This window comes from Leptodactylus fuscus, chromosome 1 (assembly GCF_031893055.1).
Source record: "Leptodactylus fuscus isolate aLepFus1 chromosome 1, aLepFus1.hap2, whole genome shotgun sequence".
Classification (NCBI taxonomy): Eukaryota; Metazoa; Chordata; class Amphibia; order Anura; family Leptodactylidae; genus Leptodactylus; species Leptodactylus fuscus.
In genome coordinates, this window is record NC_134265.1 from 339,014,379 (window position 1) to 339,032,452 (window position 18,074).

General features: G+C 43.2%; 1 protein-coding gene across 1 annotated transcript; it reads left to right on the forward strand.

Annotated features, from left to right (window-relative positions):
* Positions 1-685: 685 nt before the first annotated feature.
* Positions 686-11,706, forward strand: UCHL1 (ubiquitin C-terminal hydrolase L1). Its single transcript, XM_075266288.1, has 9 exons — positions 686-718; positions 806-817; positions 3,005-3,133; positions 5,014-5,164; positions 5,966-6,051; positions 6,631-6,678; positions 8,135-8,204; positions 9,669-9,727; positions 11,378-11,706. The coding sequence occupies exons 1-9, from the start codon at positions 686-688 to the stop codon at positions 11,462-11,464; spliced, it is 675 nt and encodes a 224-aa protein (XP_075122389.1). The 3' UTR covers positions 11,465-11,706.
* The last annotated feature ends 6,368 nt before the right edge of the window (positions 11,707-18,074 follow it).

Sequence of the window (18,074 nt, forward strand, 5' to 3'; positions counted from 1 at the left end):
CTAGGCCCAGGGTATCCGCCAGCCTCCCTATGTGATTATACCTGACATGGGCACCAATAGGGGGACTTTAGTGGAATATTCACAACATGCCCCATGTGCCAGACCAAAGATGGCACCCGTGTATTGGGGACCCCCAGCAGCACCTAGTATCAGAATACCCATTTGGTGTGATTTTTGGCAAACCCAAATTGTGCAACCAGTGATTTGACAAGTCTATAGGGGAATATAAGAAGGGGCACCCTATAATAACCCTCTTATAAGAGACCTGAGGGCGCCACCTATGGTGAGCCAAAGTCCTGACGACTCCAGCAACAGGTGAGGCAGCCAGTGTCGCTATGAGGTCGGTCTCTGTCTCCCTCCATGCGGGCCATGCACCGGGTACGCGCTATTTACCCCCCATGGCATATGGCGCACTTGCTAATACCACAAACATTTCCCGCTTCTCCTCACACCCGGCGCCCTGACCACAGCCCGCGCCAGGAACATCCGATTCGGTTCCGTCTGAAGGGGCGGGCTTCGGATCCATTATAAATGCTGGGTACCAGCTGACTCACTCTCCCCCTCTTCTCGCGATTCAGATGGTACCTATCCTGCCATATAAAAGGAGCCGGGGCGTGTCAGGGTTCTCAGTCAGCACTGAAGCATCGTGACGAGCTGGTGTACGGCGGACATAGAAGTATCAGTCATGGCGTTATCACCTATGGAGATCAACCCTGAGGTAACTACTCGTGGCCGTCAGCCTTCTCTGGCAGGTTCTCTCGGCGGAGGAGTCTCCTAACCCTGTTGCTTTCTTTTGTCTTCGCAGATGCTGAATAAAGTGAGTGTCGCCGCCGTGTGCTGTGCCGCCCGCCCCGGGCTCAGCATCCTTCTCCATGGCTGATTAATAATGGATGGCCCGGATTAGGGCGCGGTCCTCGCCTGTGATTTGGATGTGTGCGGGCGGGTCACTCAGTCCCTGACATGACAGGGCGATCCTTAGTCCTACATGTAAAGTTTTAATGGCTGCTGATCATAGATGGGGGGTGGTGAGCGCCCCCTCCCTACTAATGGGGTGGGGGAGTGATGAGTTCTTGGCAGCCATGGGTGTGACACCTTGCACAGACTAAACTGACCATGTGCAAGTGTAGGGATGGCTGCAGTTACCATACACCATGATGTGTGTGTGTGTGTGTGTTTACCATGTGTGTTGTGCCCAGCCATGTTCTTACCTGTATGGTTGCCAGTAAGTTCCTGATATGGAGCATCTTGGTTGAGTTAAGTCATTCTTGGGGTGTGTTCACACTTGTGAAGTGTCGTCTGATCTCATAGGAACAGAAGGGCTAGAACAATAGACAGATTTCTTGCAATGCACAAGAATAGACCTGGAGGAGCACCATTGACTATAATGGGATGTGCTGGTTATCAGTTGCTGGTCATGCTTGCAGTGCTAAGTCCTATAACTCCACACCTTGTACTGACGTGACGTGCATGTCTTTCTACTTGGCTGGGTTCACACTATTTATTGTGCTTATATAGCGCCATCCTGTTCTGCAGTGTTTTAGATATCAGTCACTGTCCCATATAGGGCTCATGGTCTACATTCCCTATCAGTATGACTGTGTGTGTGGAAGGAAACTGGAGTACCCAGAGGAAACCATGCAAATATGGGTCGAACATACAAACTCCTTGCAGATTTTGTCCTTGGCAGGATTCGAACCCAGTGCTGCAGTGCTAACCACTGAGCCACCGTGTTGACCAATGCAGATTTAATGATGTATCTTTATTCCTCGCTCTGGTACATAGGCTTAATTCTCCACTATTACAGGTTTTAGGCTATGGCTACATAGTGACTCTGCATGTGAAGCACTAGTCACATCATATAATAGACTCGGGCCTTAGGATTTTGGTTTCTTAAACAGGATAAATAATCAACTTGTTGACAGTAGATCCCTCCCCTCCTGTCAGGTTAGTCCAGGGCCTGTATATGCTGTTGGCAGAATACAGGTGCTGATACAGAAGACCTTGTATTGGCACTGACTGCTGACATGCACAGTCATAGTGGTATACAGCTACCACCTCTAGGGGGCAGGCTACATTCTGACTATAACCATGACAGGACATGATGAATCGTGATAACCTTGGCATTGGCTCCCACTACATCTTAGCAGGGTGCACTGTATCACATAGTATCTTGTAAAGCAGGAGACTGAGGTACAGTTCTGAGGGTGCTCAATGAGTTACCAGTCTAGTGAATTTTGCCACCCCTACCTGTCATTTCCAGGGGACGTTCTCAGTCTCATTCCATTTAGCTGGTTGTCAGAAATTGGCCCTGACTATTGTAGCAATGTGATATTGATCTGAGCTCCTCCTTAATGGATGGAGTCACTTCTAGGGTTACTGCAGCAGTCCTTCCCGTCATGGCTGTAATGTCTTCCGGATACAGATGAGCTTGCAGATTATCGTTTTTATGGCCTTAAAGCCATAGTCGCACTAATGATTAGCCTTGTAGACAATGAAAAGTAATGTACATAATTATACACTAAAGAAAATCTTTAAACCTCTGAGTTTTAACCATCTTGGCGGTGAGTCTCTTGTATTAATGGATTGCCAGTGGATATGGCCATAAATGCAGCAATTTTTTGGACAAGTTATGAGGCTGGGACACGTTTGAGAAGATGACCTGTCTGCAATAAGGAGATCAAGGCTCGGTTTGACATGTCTTGGACTACTAAAAGTTCCTGGTCGCCTCCATTGGCAACTGATTAATTCGACTAAGATGGTTATAGAACTATAAAACAATCTGCAGTTTTAATTACTTATATTTGCAAAAATCTTAACCATATTTCAGATTGTAGTCAACTAAATTTGTTGATGGGGTAAACACCTTTAAGTTGACTCAAACTTAAGTTATTTGGAAAACTAAGAGTATACATATCAGTCTTGATACTTCCTTGAGGTCATACACCTTCCAGGTTTGCCAGAATGTGAATTTCAGCATGCATTTCCCCTGTTTTCTTACTTGCAGTTGTTGAAAAAAGTGGGCGTCTTGCCAACCTTCAAGTTTGTGGACGTCTTGGGATTTGAGAATGATTACCTGAAGTCCTTTTCCCATGAAGTCTGTGCAGTGCTGCTGCTCTTCCCACTCACTTCACAGGTAGCGTGACCACTGTATAACTTCGGTGAATTGCTGACTGTCTTACTAGGTGGCTGTACAGGTCTAAATGTAGTGGTCAAATGGGCTAGTGAATTTCATGGTTTAGGGTTTTTGGTCACTTTTCATGAAACTACCCTATAAGTGAAATCTTGTCCATGTTCTTTACAAGAGTGTCATGGAGGAGTATCTGAGATGTAATGCAGAGCCGATCCGTACTTACACCATTATGTTAGTACAGAATAGCTGTGTAATTCACCTCCACAGCTGAGCAGCTTCCTGCAGACTTGTCTTTTAATACTACTTGTCTGTTGGGCTTCAGAGATCATGGAGGCTAGTTTTCTAAGATGCCCCATAAACTCGGTGTGAAATCTGTTTTAATGGATAGCACACTGACCCATTCTCAATGGACCCCCCCTCCCCCACAGGGTCCATGTGTAAACCTATATACACATGTAGGGCATACTAACTGCAGCACTTCCAGACCAGGTTGGCTGATGGGCCTCCATGCCACTACTATGGCCAAAGTTTCTGCAGCTGTGAGATGTCTTGATATACACATAACATGTTCTTCACCCATGGTGGGAGTTTCATGAACTGTTCTCTGTAGAACCAGCCAAAGCGCAATACTCTTAAGCTGCTCTTTTTGACTGGGGTCCATGTTACAGTAAAACGCTGCAGTTTTTTTGTTTTTTTTTCTTGCTACAGGGGCCTTAAACTTAAGGGGGTCTGTTGGGCAACTGATAGGTTGCAATGCAGTGATTGAAGACCATGTAAAACTGCAGCAATGAGTACAATTGCCACTTGCTGAAGACTGCCCCCTCCCACAGTTTGAATGACACCTCTACCTCATCTGGTGCTACACTTTCTTAACTTCAGGCTTGGTCTGAAGCTGGAATAATAAATTTTTATTATATAGCGCCAACATATTCTGCAGCGCTGTACAATTTGTAGGGTTCAAATACAGACAGAAAGATACATAACAAAGAAAATCATTTCACACAATGGGACTGAGGAATACTGCACCTCCAGGTGGAGTCTGATGTAGGTGGGCAATTGTCAATTGCTGAGACTATTATACATATTAGTGGTCATAAATGACAAAGTCAGCTCTAAGTACTGGGTGGCAAACCCTAACAGGTGCTGCAATTAGCTGTCATATTTCCTGCTGACACTCCTTTTAACCCTGGACAACCCCTTTAATAGACTACATTAGGCCTGGTTCATATCTGCAGTCGGTATTTCTTTTCGAGAGTACACTTCGACCCTCACCACCAAACAGAATACCAATTGCATTAAAAAAGCAGTGAGCAATGACAGCACCCAGACCCCATAGACTAAAATGGGGTCTGTGTTCTACAGTGTCCGCACAAATCATGTGGAGAGGAAAGTAGTTCAAGAACTATTCTCTGCATTAGTCGTGTGAAAACACAGACCTCATTATAGTCTGTGGGGTCCATGTGCTTTCATTGCTCACTGCTTTTTAATGTATTTGGTATTCTGTTAGCTATTAGTCTAATTCACTACTATGGATTTACCATCTTGTCTGTAACCATCCAAATGTTTGCATTTTAATGTATTGACTCAATAACCAGGAGGATTTTAACAAAGAGGATTTGCTGGATTTCGCTTTTACTACAAGTTTTTGACTTTCAGATGTATTGAGAGTTGAAGCCTCTCATCATGAAATGCTTATGTAATACATATGACCTTCTTGTTTTTGACCAATAAACTATAACTCTGCCCACAAATCTAGTTCTTGAATGGCTCTGATGGAAATTAGTTACAGCTCTTGTAATTGGCACTTGGTTAATATCTGTTGAGGTTTCCTCCACTCCTAGTTTCTTGGCGGTAATTATTCAACCCCCCCATTTTTGTTCTAGCATGAAGCATTCCGGAAGAAGCAAGATGATGAACAAAAGGACAAGGAGCCTGATGCCAAAGTATATTTCATGAAGCAGACACTTGAAAACTCATGTGGAATAGTAGGGCTCATCCATGCTGCAGCCAGTAACAAAGACAAGCTAAGTTTTGGTAAGTGGCCACAATCCTTATGGCTTAAAGGGGTCCTCTGGGGGCTTAGCTTCCTTGACTCCTCTAGCAGACTAGTCATTGTATACCAGCCAGTTCCCATAGCACAAGTAAATTACCAGTGAGATCAGGAGGGGGGGGGGTGTAGTGACCCAGTGAGACAGAACCAGGCTGGAACGCTTAGGTCCTTGAAGAATCTGCCAGATAAAATAAGATTTTAGGCCTGTGGATCATCCACTAAGTATAAGGGAGCCTTCACACGGAGTAAACGTGCATGTATTTGCAAAATACATGTGTAAAAATGACTCCCATTGACTTCAATGACAATTTACAGGCTTATTTTTACACGTGTAAAAAATATTGAAGTCAATGGGAGTCTTATTTTTACACGTGTTTTGCAAAAATACATGCGCATTTACTCCATGTGAAGCCTCCCTAAGGCATACAAAGCAGTATAAGAAATGACTGGCTTAAAAGCAGTTCTCAGGATTAGAAAACCTGGTAACTTCCAAAAGCTCCCCTTCCTCTTGTTGGGTACTGATGGTCTGTCTCTTGGCCATGCTGCAGCTGTCTCACTCAAATGAGAATGAGCTGCAGCATTGTTATATATCTGTTGTGAGCAGAGACCAGACGTGATTCTGCAGATCAGTTCCCATTCAGTTGAGTAGGAGTAGTCTGCTTCCTATTCCATTGTGTACCACCAGCTGATTTATGGGATTCTGGATAACTTAATCTAGAACTTCATTGATCTTTTTCATGAGAGCTTAAACCAAATGAATGTTGACCTTCAATGACTTGTTACAGATCAGGATTCTGCTTTGAAGGACTTTCTAGATAAGTCTGCTGACTCTTCTCCTGATGACCGGGCCAAACTTCTGGAGGAAAATGAGGTAGGGGGCTTATTCAGTTTGTGGTCTGATGTAAAACATATTGGGCATGTGTTAATGTGTAGCACAACAGGTTTTATTGGTTCTGTGCCATACCCATGTCTTGTCCTCTGTGTGTAATGACGCAAGGGCCACACTTTGTTTGTCATACAACTACATAGCAGAGTATAGGATCAGTAATTTAGGAGTAATGTATAACTTGCAGATTACCATTATGAGTTATATAGTGAAAGTTGAGTTGGCTTTTGGAGTCATGGGAAAGGGTTCACCCCCACACTTCCCTGTTGATCTGTAAAAGAACCCTTTCACGACAACTATTAGGCTAATTCCCTGTCCTGGAGCAAAAAACACTGTAGGAAAAACCATGTCAGCAACACATCGCAGCACAGTTTTTACCATAAAGTGGGCATGGGATTTGCTAGAATCCCATCCACTTTGCTCTGACTGTAAAATGCTGCAATTTTTTTTTTTTTTTTTTTTCCTGCCATGGGCAAATTGCAGTGTTTACACCACATGGGGCCCCGGCCTTAAGATGTGTTTGTGCACTAATATTCATGTTGACAAGTTCCCTTGTTCTTCCAGGCCCTGCGGTCTGCCCACAATGCTATTGCAGCTGAAGGACACTGCAGGGTAAGTGTTAAGAAAACTATGGGATAGGAATGTCTAACTTCATGTGAAACTCCTAAAGAGATCATTGTCCTATACTACTTGCTCACTGCAGTGGGGATGTTTTGTTAGGGCTACTGAGTGTCGTGGCCTTAGCATTTACAAGAGCCAACATGGCAGCAGAAAATGCGTAGCTGTGCAAGCTGTTGTAGTCTTCTAATGGCTCAATAAGGGGTTTCCTTATGAACATGCTACACTTAAATTTGTAGGCAATTAAAAGTAGAGATGAGCAAATATATTCGAGGCCGCAGAGCTCCTGGCGCCAGGGAAGGTGGGAGGGGCAGTAAAAATTCAATGCTCCAGAAGTGTTTTTGCAATGAGAGCTATGTGGCCTAGGTATTCAATCAAGCATAGTGCTCATCTCTAAAAGCTAAACCTTTTTCTGATGTACTCACACAGGCAGTGCATTCATAAGATATTATGGCCCTGTATCAGCTGTATGTATTGGAGGTTTCCAAGCATTTGACAAATTGTGTGGGGCTTGAGGAAAGTGTAACATAAAGCATATTCTCCTGTCCCCACCACCGTTCTGCCATGCTTCAGTCCCAAGAGGTTATTCATATGTGGATAGTCCCTCTCCAGCAGCTGCTGAATCTGCTCAGTAGTCACATGGGGCACAGGGCTTCCATAGGCTCAGCACACAACAGAATGGTGGCACACAGAGTGCCAGGTGGTTGTTTTTTTTTTGTTTTTTTTTTACACTTGCACTAAACCCAACGTGAAGTTTTTTAAACATACCTGAGTCTTAATCAAAGGTTAAAATATGTGCATGGTCTAGCTATCAGAAGGGGTTGTCTCATCGCTGAGTCAGTACAGGGCCTTGTACAACTAGACTGCCCTTCATACATCCTGAGAACAATGTTTGTTTTTTCCTTCTGATAACTCTATTATGGCTTCAGTGTAGTTTATTCTGAGGTAGGGGGTGTGTACAAAGCAGTACCCCCACCCCTTCCCTCCATTACTGCTGGCATTACCCATACAGAAACCAGTATCAAAAAGCCCAAGTGAACATGCTGCATGAGATTGGACACTGGACTCCAAATGCAGGTTATGATGCAGCTAGAAAGAGACTTGTGTGCCATCTGTAAGGTTGCTTGCTAACTAAAATCTCATCAGCAATAACACAAGCAGCAAAGTAACACGTGCTCCTTAGACTCACCGTTGGCTATGAGAAGCCACAGATGTCTGTCCTCCATCCACTCTCTGTTCCGGTCTTGATCCAGCTGGATTCAAAAGGAACTCTTATTAGTGGAAGAAATGGAAAACTGGTAAGATGGGAGACTCCTAGTGGCAGGAAACTTACTTAGTCTCATTTTGGAGATTCTGCACTAAAAGGTAATTGTCTGAAATTGTCACTAACTTCAAGTATTGTACCTGGGTTTTCACTGTTTTCTTTGTTTTGTTTTTTTCTTCCCCCTAGCCTAATGAAGATGGTGTTCATTTCCACTTTGTCGTCTTCACAGCTGTGAATGGGCATCTCTATGAGCTTGGTAAGAAGGCTAACTGCACTTGTGTAATCTAAATACATTGAGGAATAACGTGTCTTGGCCTTGGGGTCTTCCTGAGTACAATAGTGACAACTTTGCTTTAAAAATGGGTAGGAAATGTCACTCTTGGCATGTCATGTAAAGGGGCTGCAGTGCCCAGGCAAGTAGTGTAGTAATCTTTCCTCTGACCCTTACATCTGCATAATATACACCTGTGTGGGATATTGCATTAGACAAATCTGATGCCACTCACTTGTCACACAGAATGGTAGTCTGTGCACTTGTATGTAGACCAATAAGGAGGGTGCAGTGTAACTGGTGAATTCAGCACACTGTCAGGTTTCTTGGATTGTCCTCTGCTGCTGAAGATATTGGTGCCTTTAGTTTGGCCCCAATATTCCTCTTCTGTCAAAGTGTGGACCTTACAGCCTAGCCGCATGGCTGGGCTGTGGGGAACGCCCACCTGACTACTCTTCCATAGACTTCCACAGCCCAGCAACACTAGGTTTGTAGGGCTAACCCTTCTGACAGAGGAGGGATATTGGTGCCAAAATTGATAGTAGCGGTCAGGAAAGCTGGTCACACTTCTAGCAGTATGTAATACCACACATCTGAGGACAGTCTTCAAGTGAATACATTCCACCCCATATTGTCTACTCTGCAGGGGTCTACCTTGGGCACTCTAATCCCTGCACCATCCTATATACAAGCCTTTCTTCTGACTCTTGGAATCTTTTCCTCATATCCCTCAAATTGCTGACAGTTTCAAACCCCACCTGGTATAATGCTCCTATCTGATGTTGTAGACTAACATTTGATAGCACTTAAAGAGGTATTCCCATGAACATAATTGTATGTATACTTCTACATTTTTGCTTTTAAGTAGTTAAAAGTTCTGCAGAGTTTGTTTTTTTTGGGGGGGGGGGGTTTTTTTTTTTTCTAATTTGTTGCCGATGCAGAAACTTTCTATGGTCTGGGACTTTTTAGGAACCCAACTATGATTTTCTTATTATAGCTGGGATATTGGCCAGAGACACTACATGTATCAGAAATATCCCAGCAACAATAGGGTCATCATGGCTGATTTTTCTGATGTTAGAAAGGTCCTGCATTCATGGTATGGTATCCAATCTAGACAAACACCTTCGACCACAAGATATTTAGAGAAAATATTTAAAATTATGAAAAAGTTTAATGACTTATGTTTGCAAAAGTTTTTACTGTTAATTTTAAAATTTCTAGATAATTAGAGATGAGCGAGTACTAAAAGCACGCAACCATAGGAATGAATGGAAGCGGCTGGCCACTTAACCCCCTGCATTCTGGCTGTGTTCATTCATTCCTATGGGTACTTGCTCATCTCTAATAACTGTGTATATGAGATGCCCCTTTAATGTTGTGCAATACTACAGGAGGTTATGGTGCTGTAAAACACTCGAGCTCAAACTGTGTATGATTCCTTCATAGATGGCTTAACTGGAAAACCTATTGACCATGGGACTATTTCTGATGGAAAGCTACTGCAGGTGAGACTATATATTAAACCACATAAGTATCCAGTCCTTTAACCAGACCAAGTGAGAATTTTGTGACTGGACTACCGGTGTCATGTTAGATTTTATTCTACTGGAGCCATTTGGGGAGTTCATTAACCCCTTAAGGACTTGTTTGTTTTTTGTGTTTTTCCCTACCCACTTTTTTTAGTATTAGTAGTATTACATCCTGGGTTGCTAAGGGGTTAAGATGGGAGTGCTGTACACCAGTCTTGGTGAAGCCCCTGGCTAGTCTAACAATGAGGCTCTGATCTCTTCACAGTTCAGATACGCTTCAGAATGGAAATCAACAGTCAGGATCTGGCATCGCTTTCCTATTTAACTCACCAGTTTTGTATGCCAATTTTAGTGAGTTAGTTGGGCTCAGACCTCTCCAACCCCATCCATATACAGTGAGAAGCAGGGCACAATGGGGAGTTAGCATGAAAAGTCCCTAAGCCAAGGATATACAGTATGAACTTCTATTCTACATCAGTTTCCTGGTACAGGGAGTTCTAAAATTTCTCCCCATTGTCAGTGGGTTATGATGCAGTGATGTGCAATCCAGGTTACCAGTGGCAGAATAAAGTGGATTCAGCAGGGAGTACACTGATATGATCAGGAATACTAGAGCTGGTGTGTTCCTTTTCTTGTGGAAATGACTTGCATAGTGCCAAAGCTATGGGCTGTAAAACATGTCAAATTCCCATTTCATAGACTAAAGTTTTGGTATCCTGATCTTTTCCTAAATGGAAGCAGCAGAACTTGCGTTCTGTTCACATCATGTTTATAATGTGTACCTCAAGATTGGATTCAGTCACTCCTAGGTTTTTGTGCTAACTGCTTTGACATATTGGGTACCATTGTAAAACTTGTTGGATGACGAAACCCTTTCAGTGAAAGGACCAATGTAAGACCCCTGAATAACGCCTTCGATCATAGGTTTTTAAAGAAACTTTAACTTCCATAAATTTCTTAAAGTAGACCCTTGAGACGTTGAAAGGAGATCATCCACTATATTCTTGCCCACCCTTAGACCTTGCACACTTCATTGCAAATCACAAGCAGAACTTGATATTCAACATCAGTGTTCAGGATGTCGCCTACAACTGTCCACATATGTCAATATCCTCACCTGACAATTAGTACTAAATAGTCCATAAATCAGACAAATTTAAGTTCTAGCCCATATAATGGTGTAAACAATAGGTGCAGAAGGTGACTGGATATGAAACTGAACCTTGTTCATTGTTGCTAAACTGAAGAGAAGACTCCTAACCAGCTAGGATATTGATTTCCTGAAGTTGGTGACTGCATTCTAAGGCCGAGTAACTCGCTGCTCATTTAGACACATGTCAGAGCGAGGAGCTTCAAGACAGATCCCATTTACTTCAATGGGTGCCGGCTTATGCGTGCTACACATTGAAATCAATGGGAGGCTTTATAACACATTGATTTCATTGTGTAGCGCGCGTAAGCCGGCACCCATTGAAGTAAATGGGATCTGTCTTGAAGCGCCTCACTGACACATGTCTAAATGAGAGGCATGTTACTCCGTGGGAACAGAGCCTAATAGTTGGCTTATTACTTTGTACATGGGTGACACACCAAAGTTGGTAACTGTCATTGCCCTTTCTCTTCCAGGATGCCGGCAAGGTCTGCAAGCAGTTTACAGAGCGAGAGCACGGTGATGTTCGTTTCTCATCTGTGGCTCTCGTGAAATCTTCATAACTTGTTTCTGTTCCAGATGAAGCTCCTTGTAGTTTGGTTACCAGTTACTGCCTTGTTTATCCTGTTAAATGTTTCACTAACTTACTGCTCCAGCAAGATATGGTCTAAAAGTGCTTTTCGACACGTGATCTTGGCTTTGTAGATATTTCTTGCTGTGATTTTGTGCTTTACAAAGTCTCACCTCTTTGCAAACAGCACTCGCTGCAACACATGCGCTGAATTAAAATGTTTGTTTTTGAGAACAAGGAGTTATCATTGTGTCACTGGGTTCAGCCAATGTAAGGGGATAATGCAGTGTCCTGTATGGATGGATATGAAAGCGGTCATTGGATGGGATTTGAGATTTACTATAAAGTGGTGAGATTAAGTAACATGGAATAAATGCTGTCAAATCCTAACCTGTTTTTAAAATGGCCATTAAAGGGGACCTTTCATCTCTGCATCTAATGAGTGCTGCTGCATCGATTTTGGCTCAATTGGAAACTCCTCTATTCTCTAGCTCCCACATGTTCAAGCAAGAAGTGCTTGATATGCTGGTTAGGTTCTGGTGGGCTGTGTCCTACAGGAGTAGGCAGAAGGATAGGAGTGAACACAAGCCCCATTAGATGCCACAGTCACTGGGTTTTCACTACAGATTACATTAGTCAGCTTTATAGTACAGCTGAAACCTCTGCAGATGGGTCACCACTGGTTCAGAAGCCAAGCCATTTCACTGCATCTAACAGATGTCATTCTGTGGCTCCGTACAACTGGCTATGTGGGGGAAATTGTACAGGTACAGTGTGGCTAAGCACCATGAAAATACTCTTGCAGTGTTAAAAAGAAAAAAATAAATCTCCCTGGCGTAACAAGTTCATGGTTTTAAACTTCATGTTCTTAAAAGGATTCTAGTAAAAAAAAAACAGGTTTCTAAACTAAAAGCACATAGAATAGCCTTCAGAAAGGCTATTCATATCTTACCTTTATGGTGCAGTTTTTTTTGTTTTGTTTTTTTCTCTCCTTTATGGTAACTGTGCTCAGGAAGGGTGTGTTCACCACACATGCTCAAAGCACAGCGATTGTCATCCATTTCAGTGCCACCTGTCTTTTTGAGTCTCTTCCTCTTACACAAGACCACCACAAAATAGCCAACAGAACATCTGACTGCATGTTCATCTGCATTTTTTTGTGGTGCTCTTGTGTAAGAATGCCCCCTCTGTTTTCTGAGCGCAGTTACCATAATGAGGAAAAATCAAATTGTGGCAGACTTTCAAAATAAAGGTAAGGCCCCATTCCCACAGAGTAACGCGCTGCTCATTTAAACACTTGTCTGAGCGTGGCGCTTCAAAACGGATCCCAGGGACATCAATGGGTGCCGGCTTACGTGCGCTACCCGATGAAATCAATGGGTTATTAAGCCTACCATTGATTTCAATGTGTAGCGCACGTAAGCCGGCACCCATTGAAGTCAATGGGATCTGTTTTGAAGCGCCACGCTCAGACAAGTGTTTATCTCTAAATGAGTGCATATTACTCCATGGGAACAGAGCCTTAGAGTTGAATAGCCTTCCTAAAAGCTATTCCTACATGGTTTTAATTTCAATTTTATTTTTTTTAAATGATCGAATTCCTTTAAAATTTGTAATTCTACTACATGGTAATAGACACCCTGTGGATCTAAATTATCCAATCCAGTTTCAATTTTGTATGAAGGCTTAAATGGAACTTTATTGCAAGGCAAACATAGTTCAATCTGCAGGCAGCAAGGTGGCTCCCTATACATCAAGGCATGGGGTTTCTAGAACTTGATAGCATGATCTGGTAATATAGTGAAGACAGTATGTCCATCAAAAAGAGGGACCTACCTGTAGACAGCATTTCAAGATCTTGGCAGGACATACATGGCCTAGTAGTAAATACCTGCACAGTGACATAGTACCCCTGACTCATGTCTTTGACCTCTCATAGCCAGTCCTTTTGGAGGGCTTGTGCTACTTTGGCTTTTTTTTTTTTTAAATTTATTATAAAGCTGATGCCCTTAAGTTTTGTTAAAAAGTAGCATTGATGTATAGGTAGCTACATGCTAAAAGGTGGCACTAGAGCATGTTGCTGGATTCTACAAAGGAAGGCTTATAGTTTAAGTATGCACACTACTACATACAGATGTATCCTGTGTGAGACAATTACACTGTACTGGAATGTCTTTGCATCTTCTATATAAATATGCAATGTGTAACTTTGGCCTAACATATTACAGGACCTTACACTGTATGAACCTCAGTTTGCCTCGCATTGATGATCTGCATGCCCTGGCGTTTCGGCAGCTCTCAAGCTGGCCTGCCGCTGAAATTGGTTCTTGCACTGCCTGGGATTGTTCCGGCATCTCAGCACTTTGCTGGGAAGCCATATAATGAGCGTGTTGCTGACGTTGATGATCCTCCTCAGCTGCGCTTAAGAACTCCTGGCCACCTTCATAGCTCTCCTTGTTTGCACAAATTAGATTCTCTTTTTGCAGGCATGTTAAAAATTGGCAAACTGCAAAATTTGGATTAAAGGTGTTTGCCCATATTTGTCATCAGTGCCTGGACCAGATCAGATAATATGCAAAGGTGTCTACACACTGGGTTAGTGTGTGTTTTACACAGAAAGATAACAGCCCTGTCTGAGATAAGGCTGCTGCAGGAGCAGTGTAATATAGTATGTGAACATAAATTCATAACAGTCGTGAAGCCATGTCACAGGGAAGGGTAGCAAGCTTGCAAATGAAACCTCACTGAAAATAAATATGGACCCTGGATGCCATATATATATGAAGCCATCATCATATGTGCATGAGGATATTATGATGGCTATCAATAATGGAGGGACATTAAAGGGGTTGTCCATGAGCAGATACTGATGGCCTAGCTTTTGGAATACATACAGTAAACTCCATAGCAAATCTTCAGCCATACTCAGATTTAAATAATCATTTACTACACATAGATTTCACAGATATGAGGGAAAAATCTGGTTTGTAAGCATACCAGCCTCTGATGTGTATGACCTTAGAGTAACTATGTGACCAGTAGGGACTCCTATATCTTGACGATAGCCCTATTGTGACTCCTTACAAAACGAGTGTAACAGGAGCTTTTAAGAAGTCATTTCGGAGTTAATGGGGATTTTCCTGTTGTATTTTTATTGGTCGGGTGTCACTGCAGTGCATGTTATACACACACACACACACATCCATTTCTTACATGTGGTGTTATATATTCATTGTCCACTGAGAGGCAGTATACTCAAAGTAAAGATTTCTCAATAACTACTTTGGGCAGACAAATAACTTAAAAATTATTTTATTCATCTTTTTTTTTCAATAGAAAGTTGAGTTCTACAAAATGAAAAATTAAATATTAAAAGATTTCACTGTAGAGGAGTAATAAAATATCTTCACAACTATAAAGACCACGTTCCTTAATAATACATTTTATTTATATAGCGCCAACATATTGTAGGGTTCAAGTACAGGCAAAATGAGACATTACAGAGTAATACACACAATAGGAGTGTGGGCCCTGGTTGCAAAAGCTTACAATCTATGAGGTAGAGGACGTGACACCAGAGGTAGCAGGGGTGGTATTGGAGGTAGCATTGCTTATACAGTGGTCCAGGCGGTTTTATGATAAAGTTATTTTCATTACAGGTATAAATAAAGCTGTATGAGCCTTCACCAGTCAGTTTCCTTTAAAGGTATCCTATCAGTCAGACACAATTTTTTGTAGGTACCACGTCGGAATAGACTTAAGAAAGGCTATTCTCCTACCTTTCATCGTCTTCTCCGCGCCCTTCGCCTACAATCCTGGTTCTTGTCGGTATGTAAATGAGTTCTTTCACAGCACTGAGGGCGGTCCCCAGCACTCAGACAGCACTGGGGGCGGTCCCCAGCACTCAGACAGCACTGGGGGCGGTCCCCAGTGCTCAGACAGCAGTGGGGGCGGCGCCAATGCTGCGAGAGAACTCTCTCCAGCGCTGCCTCCTCTTCTTCAGCAGCGTCATGTTCAGCCTCTTCTTCCGGCGGTGGCTTGTAACTTCTAGGCCTCGGGCCTTAGGCAGAGCAGACTGCGCATGCCCACAGGCCACGAGAAAATCGCCGCTTACAATATTGTGCAAGCGGCCATTTTCTTGTGGCCTGTGGGCATGCGCAGTCTGCTCTGCCCGAGGCCTAGAAGTTACAAGCCACTGCCGGAAGAAGAGGCTGAAGATGACGCTGCTGAAGAAGAGGAGGCGGCGCTGGAGAGAGTTCTCTCGCAGCATTGGGGCCGCCCCCAGTGCTGCGAAAGAACTCATTTACATACTGACAAGAACCGGGATTGTAGGCGAATGGCAGCACAGAGAGGACGACAAAAGGTAGGAGACAAATAGCCAATAGACAAATAGCCTTTCTTAAGGCTATTCCGGCGTGGTACCTACAAAAAATTGTGTCTGACCGATAGGATCCCTTTAGTGTGCAGGTGATGCCTTGACATATAAGTTTACAGTCTGGTAAGGCATCATGTCCCATGGGATAATTTTACAGAGCCTAACTGGAAGGATTTAGATTAGGAATTGTGATAGGCCTGTCTGAAAAGATGTGTCTTTAGTATGAGCTTGAGGCTGTAGAAATTGGGAGTTAGGGTCCATTCACACGGAGTAAACGCATGCTCATTTTGGCAAAATACATGAGTAAACATTGACTGCATTTGCTCCATGTGAATGGACCCTTAATCTGATTGTCCAGGATAGAGCATTCCACAGAATTGCTGCAACTCGGGAGAAGTCTTGGATGCAGAAGTGGGAGAGTAATAATAAAGGATGTTACTCTTAGGCTATTGTTGAAACAGAGCACGGGTTTAGGTGATCTCTACAGAAGTAATGTAGAGAGGTGCGGCATTGTGGAGAACTTTGTGAATGAGGGTGATAATGGTGATTGCATTGTCTAGTGTTTAGAAGAAGGTTGTTAAGCTGGACCTGCACATTGATGCGCAAACTCATTGCGTTTTTAAACTAATAAGGCCCCCAGACAACCCCTCTTTGTCTGATGGAGGGATTGTTCGTATGAATGATCCCACCACTGATCTGAGCTGTATCATAGGTGTCAAAAATCTAATGTGTAATCTCAGCTTTAAGGCCGGGTTCACATGCAGGTTTATCCTAACCATACCAGGGTTACAAGGTGTAAGTGTGTATTTGTATAGGGATACCATGCTTTACCCTGTAAGGCCTCATTCACATCTGCGTTTGGATTCCATTCTGGGGAGTCCACATGAGGACCCCCCCCCCCCCCCCCCCCGAACGGAATACTGAACGCAACTGCAAGCGGTGAACCAGTGAAAGCACACGGACCCCATAGACTATAATAGGTTCTGTGTGCTGGCCGCCAGATCTCCACAGGGATCATGCGGACAGGAAAGTAACCTAGTTCACAATCTACTTTCCTGTCTGCATGATTTATGCGGCAAGCACATGGACCCCATTATAGTCTATGGGCTCCATGTGCTTTTACTGCACACCGCTTGCAGTTGCGTTCGGTATTCCGTTCAGGGGGTCCCCAAGAAAAAAAGTTTTTTTCAGCTCACCCTTCTTGCAGACATGCCATGAGGAAGGGATGTAACGTGTAGCAGTCAGATTTATGCACCTGTACTAACTACTGATGGTTACCATATGAACTTTTTTTTAATGGATATCGAATAAAGGTTATATTTTATACATCAACTGGTTCGTGCTGGAGTTTTTTCCTGAAGTCTTTGTATAATATTCGGAGACCCAGGGGGAGAAAAACATTAAACATTAAAAAAAAAACTGTTACTCACCTATCTCCCGGCTCCGCTGAAGTCCTCCGCTGTCGGCCTCCGCTGTAGTCCATCTTCAATGACGTCAGACGTCACATGACCCGGGACGCAGGCTGGGGTCATGAGACGTCAGACAACTAGGCCTGAAGCCTGCCCGGATTGTGAAGAGGTAAGTAACAGTGTTTTTATGGGGTTTTTTTACCTCTCCTGGGCCTCCGGTCATGATAGTGTTTGTGGGGCCTGCGGTGTCACTTACCGATCCCGGCCCTGCAAGGATCGGTAAGTAAATAGGGCTCGTTTTACTCCAGCCGGTAACGGCATATTAAGGGAAAAAAAAAAAAAAACGCAGCGGCCCTGTGGCAGCTTCCTCTGCTGCTACGGTGGTAGTTACGACACTGTACACACACACACACACACACACACACACACATATATATATATATATATATATATATATATATATATATATATCTGTATATATATACCTGTATATAGTGAGTAATAGTAAATGCTATGGTGTATAGAACATTAACCTACACCAATGACTGATGGTTAAAGCTCCATGTCTGTCCTTTATGTATATAGTGGAGGACTGTACAACCTGTATTATATAGGAGAATAAGACGTCATAGGTTACACTCAACTTTGTAAACCTACAAAGATCTTACGAAAAAGATGGACTTTGTAATGTAGAACTGGAGAGGAAGCACAAGACATGACTGCACTGATATTTTAGGGTCCTTACGCTAACCACTAAAAATGTCTGTATTTTCCCAGTGAGCAGCTCTTATTTTAACCATAACAGGTGGAGAGCTGAG